This window comes from Carya illinoinensis, chromosome 1 (genome assembly GCF_018687715.1).
Source record: "Carya illinoinensis cultivar Pawnee chromosome 1, C.illinoinensisPawnee_v1, whole genome shotgun sequence".
Lineage (NCBI taxonomy): Eukaryota > Viridiplantae > Streptophyta > Magnoliopsida > Fagales > Juglandaceae > Carya > Carya illinoinensis.
This window is the reverse complement of record NC_056752.1, coordinates 53,543,161-53,552,767: the sequence shown is the minus strand read 5'-3', so window position 1 is coordinate 53,552,767 and position 9,607 is coordinate 53,543,161. Positions and strand designations below refer to the sequence as shown.

The 9,607-nt window shown below is 37.1% G+C and overlaps 1 protein-coding gene across 2 annotated transcripts; it reads right to left on the bottom strand.

Moving 5' to 3' along the window:
• Positions 1-389: 389 nt before the first annotated feature.
• On the bottom strand, positions 390-9,400 carry LOC122286556. 2 transcript variants are annotated; one of them, XM_043095426.1, is made up of 13 exons: positions 8,809-9,400; positions 8,486-8,652; positions 8,287-8,390; positions 6,641-6,721; positions 6,145-6,248; positions 5,945-6,031; positions 5,343-5,545; positions 4,354-4,555; positions 4,172-4,222; positions 3,980-4,078; positions 3,841-3,900; positions 3,227-3,351; positions 390-1,901 (listed from the first exon to the last, which is right to left on the bottom strand). In XM_043095426.1, exons 1-13 carry the CDS (start codon positions 9,085-9,087, stop codon positions 620-622), a joined length of 2,844 nt encoding a protein of 947 aa, XP_042951360.1. In that variant the 5' UTR covers positions 9,088-9,400; the 3' UTR covers positions 390-619. The 2 variants fall into 2 exon arrangements, with proteins under 2 accessions (XP_042951360.1, XP_042951361.1); XM_043095427.1 differs by having other exon boundaries at positions 3,227-3,348; positions 8,809-9,396.
• Positions 9,401-9,607: the final 207 nt, after the last annotated feature.

The following is a 9,607-nucleotide window of genomic DNA, read 5'->3' as shown; positions in this document are numbered from 1 at the left end:
GAGGGGGCGAGAGGCAAGCTAACTATTGAGGAACATATAGACCCGCACTGCATCGTTCATGCAATTATCAAGTGCATAAACTGCTTATATATCAAGTATAAGTGAAATTATCAAGTGCTGATACTGCTTATTGAAGTAATGGTCTATTCTTAGCGAGTAGAGAAAAATCATTCAAAATCATAAGCCAGAAAAGAATAGTTCAAAATAAAATGTGAAATGGCAGGAATTCTAAAGCGTCTCTCTAATGTGGATGACAATTTCGGGTACCCATTTGAAAAGTGAGGATTCTTGAGCTGAAAGAAATAGGGCAGGTACATGAGCAACTCAGAAAGACTTTGAATCAAAAGCGCTGCCAATCTCCATATCAACTCCTAGATCCATCACCGCAATTTGATCAGTGTCCAAAAGTTGCTAAGAGAATGTCATTCAGTGAAAAGGCAGGAAAAGGCCATATACAGCATGTACATTATAGGGTCTTAAATACATCAATACAAATTTCTGAATGGAAAAAGGGAGAACAAAGACAAGATAATTATAAAAGAGATCTTCAGTATTTACAACTTTCATCCACCCCTGTCTGTGCCAAAACGATGAAAAAACCATGTTTAGAACAGACCTTCTATCCAAGAGAATCTTCTTGGGTAGCTTCGTCATCCGCATCCATTGCATCATCTGGTTTGTGATCCTCCTCAGCTTGATCACTATCCACTGTCTCTGCATCTGAAATTGATATGCCTTTGACATCAACTTCACAATCATCATCATCAGTACAGCTCTCAGTATCTGAGTCCGAAGCAGAACCCTGATTCTCTCTCCCTTGATCACAATCATTATCCATTGAACTACCAAACTGCCCCTTCAAGTCAGGAGCAACAATTCCAATCATTTCACTTAGTGCTTGACGTTCATGATTCCGTCTTCTAGCAACAGCCTCAGAAGAGGGGGCATTTTGACTCTCAGCTACCTGAACATTGGAATCGTGTAGAGCCACGGCACCTCCCTCAGCATTGCCTGTACTTCTTGTAGATTCTTTCCATCTTTTGGAAATAGCCTCAGAACAGGGTGAACTTTGACTCTCGGCCACCTGAACATTGGAATCATGTTGAGCTGCAGCATCTTCCTTGTCATTGCCTCTACTTCTTGGAGATTCATTCTCTCCATGGACTGAAGGAGCTGTGCTGCAAGCCCAGCTACCTGCAACTTCAGAAGCTAAGAGGTCTGCCGTTCTAATTGTTCCCCCAACTTCTGTATCTTCCATAGATTTTAAATTTTCACAGGGATTATTTGATTGAGAGTGACGCATGGCACCCTGACAAAGTGTTCGGTCATCAGTATCTTGCACATGGGCTTCATCATCAAGCTGCATTGTCTCCCCAGCTAAAGTGCTGCACTTTCTCAAATCAATACTTCGGTCATTATCAATTCCAGGGCTTTCAGTTTCAAGAACTCGCTCAGTGCCGAAGGCATCTCCCTCCAAAACAGGTGCTGTGCCAATGCCCTCAATTTCAGAACCAAATCCAGCCTTGACACCGTGGTCTGCACTTGTAAATTCTTCCTCTTGGGTGTTTTGGCATTCTTCTTGGGTTCTGAAATCACAATCGTGCTTCTCAGTAGTGCTGCCTTCATTGCTAGAGGTTTCAATTTGATTTCTTTTAAACCCCTGCGCTGAAGTGGCTGGGCCTGCCTTAGCAGTTACTTTACTACAGAACACAGTTGCTTCTTTTTCCCCACTTTCATTTATGACTCCATTCGGTACATTGAGGTCCATATCAACTGACGTGTTATCATAATTCTCCTCATCTTCCAAAGTCCTCTGCATTGCCTTCAGTTGTTCCTGCTGCTTGGCGAACAGTACCGAAATCTCCTCAGTTGTGGAATAAAATGCTCGTAGTTGTGTTTCCCTGTAAAGAAACCATATGTCTAAAAAGAATCAAACCACAACCACTTGAGTTATGCATATTGAAGCATGTTGAAAGATGCAAAATTTGGAGAACTCCCACATTCAGATGCAGGTGTCAAATTCTAACACAAAATCATGAATATGGGATGCTTGGGGAATGAGATCATATGAGAAATCTATGAATAGTAATGAAATGGTTTGTGAATAGTGGTGAAATGATTTGAGTTAAGATGTTTTATTGGGTTTTGGGAAAGGAGAGAGAAAATTTTAAATAAAAATATTATAAAATTAAAATATTATTATAATATAATTTTTTAATATTATTTTTATTTTGGTATTTAAAAAAGTTGAATTGTTTTTTGTGTTTTGTTTGAAAGTTTGGAAAAGTTGTAATGATTAAGTAATAATTAGATGAAAAAATTGAAAATTTGAAATTGAACAATGTTTGTATCTAAGTGATATTTGGGAAGGAAAATATGAGAAATTTTGAAATGTGATGAGTGGGGATGTGTTTCCCAAACAACCCCTAAGTTACCTCTGATTAAACTAACAGGATCAACACAAAATATTTGGAATTACTATAGTCCTTCATGTCTCTCTTAATGCACCTTACTCTGGACAAAATAAGCAACATTCTCTATTTCCATTTGACTGGGGAACCAGAAACAATGTTTGCCCGCCTACTCTATTCATATCTCAAGCAATTCAGGGGTCAGCAAAATTACTATTACAGGGGTGAAACCAACAGAGAGTGGACACCATAGTTTTTTTTTGATAAGTGAGAGTGGACACCATGGTGATGAAGAATAAGTGCCGAATGGGTTTATGGCCACAAAGTAAGCATGCATAGTGTCATCAAGATTTCAAATATGTTATAGAGTTGCAAATCTGGTCACGTGAAACTTATTAATCAAGGTTAAAACTCTCCACAAATCAATATTTCACCTTGAGATTTATATAATATTCTATGGTAACCAAAAGAAAACCTCACTGTAATTAAAACCACATGCCCAGATTGGACATCTCTTGGTTTCTCTACTCACACAAAAGAACAACCACTAATGTTGTACCTGATAGTGCTGAGAAATACTGGCATTTGTTCTTAATTAGAACAAGTTTACAACTAGGAAAACGTCCATCAGAATCAATTAATAAAAATCTACAAAACAGCTCTTCACTATTGAGATGCTTGAGCACTGCCATTACCATACAACTTCTAGAAAAATAAAACTCACCATCCATTGAAACATGTGTCACACACATGGAACAAAATGCATATTCCAATAGCTAATGGTCACAGTATATCTACAACTTCAGATCTCTTACCGGAGCATAATTCTTTCTCTGGCGCCTTTTAAGCTTTGTCTCTCAAAATCAAGATCCCGCACTGCAGCATTTATCTCAAGCTCAAGTGCAGAAACTTTAGCCCATGCTTCTTCTCGTGCAGACTGCTAACAACAACAAGAAAAACCTCAGCTTAAAACTGGAATGGATTCACTAGAAGCCAAAAAAGAAACATAGGGTACATCTTATTACAAAATTTATTGAATAAAACACAATGTTAAATCTTTCACTTTAATATATAAGCATCTCACCAAAATAAATTCAAAAAATGCATATAAACTGAAAGAACCTAAGTGAAAAATCCAGCTTCTGTAAACACGTGCTATATCATAGCATTTATGGTATATCCAGTAAAAGACTTCCCTCGTATGTTTTTCACAGTTAAAAATATCCATTTCATCAATGTGAACACATCATATTAGTTAATGAAATGAACTACAAAACATGTATATCTCACATGCAAGGACATCTAGAAATGGAAGTAACTAAATCAAAGATATATTCTGACAGTGGAGGTCTTAAAGAATTTGGCTAACAAGGATTTATATTGAATAGATACAATATTTTAAACAGGGAAAAGAAACTTCCATTTCTACCTTTTCAATCTCCAGCTCTTGCCGCATTTGTTTCATTTCATGCTCAAGTTCTTCCACTCTCTGCTTCAACACCCAAAACAGCAGAATGAGCATTAGCCTCAACATCTATTTAATATCTAATTAAGCAAAAAAAGATTACTTTTCTTCCATTTGCAGAGGCCAGCTGCTCTTCACAAACTTGAGTTTCCAGCAGGCGGACTTTATTGTCAGAGCTAACTAAGTTTTGCCTGGTGTCTTCCTGCAGCAGAAAAGGCAATTGAGATACAAGCCTCTAAAGGTTCAAGTAAAGTACAAACCTTGTTATTAAGAAAAAAGGTATCTTCAATAATACCAGTTTGGACCTCAAGGTATCCACTAGCAAACACCTTTCTCTCTCCGATTCCTGAGAATATAGACATGGATATATATATATTTTAGAATATAAACATGGATATAATTAAGCCATTCATTTAAAACAAAAACTACATATATCAAATCCCTTTCTTTTCACTTAGTAAAAAAAGGCTGTCAGACCTTGAGCTTATTAATCATTTCTTGCAGCTCTCTTTCTCGTCTTAAGGATGCATCAGACACTCGTTTGAATTCCTCCTGTGCCTCTGACTGTGCTCTCTGCACTGCTGTTTTTAAATCTGCAGCTGCCTTTTCTCGTTCTTCTCTTCTCTGGTCTCGCTCTTCAAACAATTGTGCCTCCAGTTCAGTTATAGATGCCTTCTGACTACAAGCAAGAAATCAGGCTATCAATACATTTTTTCTTAAAGATTCCCAAACAATTTACTTTCAACTGAAGAGATCAACAAACGATGCCCCAAAACGTCAAGACATGCTCAAGTAACTCAATAAAAAAGGCCCCAATGTCATATTAGATGCTGAAGTCAATACATTATTTCAACTAAAAACACGCCTCACAGTGGCTATTATAAGTTATTCCATAAGTAATTTTTAATAAGCCACTGCCTCCTATTCTAGTGCATCACATGAGGGACAACCTTATAGCTTATGCGGAAACACAATAAAGGGTAATGTGCACTTGAACAAGATCTCTGGCTGTTAGCTTGGTGCACTACATCTAGGAGGCTTGGGGGTGGCCACGGGTTGGTTAGATTGATGTATTAGGAGCAGGCTTTTTGGGTAGGCTGCTTTTGCTGGGAAAATTACATTTATTTATTTTTAAGTAAATAAAATATATTAATCAAAGAATAGGCAAAACCTGATACATTGTTTTAATAGTTGTCCTAACTAAGTAGGAGCAATAGATACAAGAAAATCATGAAAATCTACGCCATTAAAGTCCACCGCAATGGCCCAAGTACAAAGAGTTCTAATAAAGTAAGCTTTCAATTCCTTCATCGATCTCTCTTTGTCCTCCACCGCAATGGGAAAATTACATTTATGATGTTAACGTGGGAACATATATATTGTTGTGACTATAGTTACTCTAAGAAACTCACTATTTAGGGACAAAGCTCATTTCAGTCAATAAGTTACCATAAAATGTTTCTTACCTCTTCACTATTGCATTTGCTTCTGTGCATGACTGTATAGAAGCATTGAGCCTTCTGTTAAGGTCTTCCATAGCATGTTTCTGCTCAGCTGATATCCTACCGACTGACTCCAGCTCTCTCTGTTTGACCTCCAACGTATGGTGCAATCCATTTAGTTGATCAAGGTATGATCTTGCAACTGATTCTTTGATTTCTTTCATTTCCTACAGAACCAAATATAGCATAATTGTTGTTTAAAAGAAGTTCCCATAAGCTATTTTAGAGGCGATTCATTAATATGAAAAAAAAAAAAAAGGCTAAAAGTTTCTACTGTTTCAACTAGGATGAAGATAGCAAACATAACATTGCCATGCCCTCTTATAAGAAAAAGGAATGAGGAAAATTACTTTTCTTTAGCCCAAAAAAAAAAAACTTCACCTTTTTCTCATAAATTAATTTTGATTATTGAATGAAGAATTATTCAATAAAAAGTCGCATCATATGAATTATGCTTCAAAACAATATGCATCCTTTTTGGCGGAAGAAATCCATATGAGCACAACCGGAATCTTATATGCATGAGAGAGGAAGAAAGAGCGAGAAAATTTATCAGCATCACTTACATTTTCATGACGCTGAACCCATGCATGATTTTCATCACGTAATGTATTGATTGTAAGGACCTGATTTTCCAATCGCTTCCTCAGTTCCTGAAAATTTGCACATTACACATACGTAATTTATGAAACAGAGACTTTCTAGCCAACTTAATAAGAAGATTCATTTACATAATCATTCGTTAATATAACCCAAATAAAGATACCGTGTTTGACCGTTGAAGGCTGCGAAAATCATCAAGAGAAATAGGACCCTCAGGAGCACCAATGCCAATACCCTTTAGTCTCTTGTTTTCAGAAACAAATTCCTCTGTGTTACCCCCCCCCCCCCCCCCCCCCCCCCCCACAACCCAAAAAAAAACACCAAAAAAAAAAAAAGAAAAAGAAAAAAAGAAAAAAGACACAGGATACAGCATCAGCATATCAAAATCTCCAAACTGTTTAGGTTTCAAGCCATCAAAGTAAAGTACAAACAGCATCTGTACGAGCATCTTCACAAAAAATCTTATATAATTCAATGAACAAAAATATGGTAGCTCAAAAGTACAACTTTTCCATCCACAGTAATATCCACCCATCCAATCTACTGATCCTGATTCTGGAATTCAGACATGCAGATAAACTGATGCTAATGGAGCATTTACAATAGCAATGCCACAGACCATCTGGTACTTAATTCTACAAAAGCTCAAAAGAATATACCTGATTTTCTTTTTGCAGCTGCACCATCAGCCAAGGGCATGGACACAAGAACTTCTCGATATACAAATGCAAATGCAAGTTCTGTAATTAAGGGCAAAAGAGAAAAGGGTCAAAAGCACTCTATTTTTGAAACATGATGCTTGAAAACAACAAGAATATAAGCTGAGAGCCATAAAAATACCTCAATAAGTTTAACTAAGTGACATACACAATTAGAGATTGCACACTACAAATACCACCATCAACTTTAAAAAGAAATGAAAGTTTTTTTTTAATGTTTTGAGGTCGGTGATGGGTCCAAAATCAAATTTTGGCATAATGTATGGTGTGGTGATAAAACACTGAATGAAGCTTATCCAGAATTCTATGGCATAGCAAGAATGAAAGAAGCCTCAATTGCAGACCTCTTAACTTTTTCTAATGGTACTTCCCAATGGAACATTACATTCTTTAGAGACACACAAGATTGGGAAGTTATCGCTTTCTCAAAGTTCTATGATCTAGTGCACTCTACCCGTATAATGAGGGGAGCAAAAGACAAGATCTTTTGGCACCTTTCTAAGAAAGGGAAGTTCATAGTTCGCTTCTACCATCATGCCATGATCAAACATAATACAAATTCATTCCCAAGGAAGAGTATTTGAAAGACAAAAGCACCCCCGAAGGGAATTGTTTTTTTATGGGCGGCTCATTAGGGAAGATCCTCACAAAAAACAATTGACAAAAGTGCCGCATCATAGTTATGGATTGTTGTATGTGCAAAAAGAGTGGAGAATCCGTAGATCATCTATTAATTCATTGTGAGATTGCTATGACGCTAAGGAATGACTTCTTTGCTTGGGTGGGATTAGCTTGCATGATACCGAAAAGGGTAATGAACCTCCTAGCTTTTTGGCGAGGCGTCTTGGGTAACCGTATTGCAAAAGTGTGGAAGATGGTCCCAATTTGTCTATGGTGGTGTATTTGGAGGGAGAGGAGTGCAAAAAGCTTTGAAAATCGAGAGAGGCCAATGGATGCGCTTAGGAGTTTATTTTTCAATCTTTACTCCATTGGTCGATTGTAATTAATTTTAATGGAATGTCTTCTCATAACTTCCTTGTATCGCTAAACTCGCATGCATAGGCGACGCTCTTGTATATGTCCCATATACTTGGGCCTTTGTCTATTTTATGCTCAATAATTTTTTTTAATCAATCAAAAAATGTTTATACACTCCTCTAACGACACCACCCAACCAGTTTTCACTTGAGTTTTTATTTTTTATTTTTATTTTTTTATTTTTTATTTTTTATTTTTTTACTATTTTTCTGTTTAAGGTTGGTGTGGACAATCTTGGACATGCGGCATGCAGCTCGTAAGACGTGGCATGCTTTCGGTTAGCCTTTTGGATGAAATATGGATGGAGAGACCATGTTGTTAATGCATGCAAACCAGAAGATAGAATATTACTTTGTTGATTTTGAAAATCTAAGGATGTGTTTGATAACCAAGTTTTGACCCAAGGTTCTTAACCTTATTTTATCCCTTCTATATAAATGCTTCTCGTCCAAAATTAAAATAGAAGAGACATTAGTCTCCATTACTCAATGAATCGAATTCAATAATTTAGATGAAGAGCTTTGTGGGATCGAAGTACTGAATATTACCATGCTCGGGAGGAGCGGCAAATGAAATAATATTTCCATGACGGAGTTTGACTTCGGCACTATTCTTCCTCAACTTGTCCCAGTTGAGATATGTTCCATTCGTACTGCGAAACACTTAATACAATCAGACATACAGTAAAATATAAAATAAGAGCGGGAAAAAGAAAAAGGAAAGAGCGCTAAACGAACAATACAGAACCTCGTATCTTTTAAGAAGACTGTATATTCCGAATCATCAGCACCTAGCCTCCTCCTATATATCTTGCAATGATATGCACTAACCGCGATTGATTCAATCTGGAAGCGTGTATCCTCGACTAACCGACCGATGCAATGTTCATCCGCAGTCAGAAGCATATTTATGCTCTGTGAATACAATAATTTCTTCGATTTAAACACCAAAAAAAAAACATCAAATATAGTGCATACGAAGTTGGACCAGTGCCCAAACAATGTAGGTAACAAAATCTATTTCTTGGCAACGAAAAATGAATTGGAATACAATGGGTTAGGGTTCATAACCTGATGGCGTTTGCGAGCATTGGTGGAGATAGCGGTGAGGACGGCCCATACGTCGGGATCAGAATTCTGGAGAGGCTGGGAAGCGATCTTGGATGCGACAGAGAGAATGTGGTCCTTGGCGCTCGGCGACCCGTTAGTGGTGGTGGTGGCGGAGGTTTTCGTAGGAGGAGGAAGAGGAGGTTGAGAAGAGCCGGTACCTGGGACTATGGAAGCAGGGCTTTGGGGGGGCTTCGGAGTTGTAGAGGTATTCTCTGGGTTCTCATCGATTACAGCAGCCATAGTAGCGAGAAATTTTGGCGGGGAGTTTGAAACCCTAATTAACTGTTTTTCTCTTTCGCGCTAGGGAAGTGAAATAGTGGAGACCGGAGTACGGACTGGGAGTGCGCTTTTACTTTCTTAGTTGGCCCGGAAACTGGGCTTCCCTCCGGTTGGATCGGGTACAATTAGCAAATGTAGCTTGAAGCCCGTCTTTGGGTCAAGTAAATTAGTCGCGTACTCAATACAATCATACGGGATATACAAGAATATATATGTATGTATATATTAATTACTATTTATTTATTTATTTTTAATTATTTTATAATTTTATTTCGAAGTTGTTTGAATGAGATTTTTTCAATTAATTATTTTGATAAGTTCAGCATAGAAGAAATAATGGATTATATGACTCGGCAAAATAAAATCCGATTTAAAAAATTATATATATTATGAATAGAAAAAGAAAAAACTCAATTTCTTAAATTCTTTATATGAATTCTTTATACGAATTTCTTAAATTCTTTATATGAATTCTTTATAC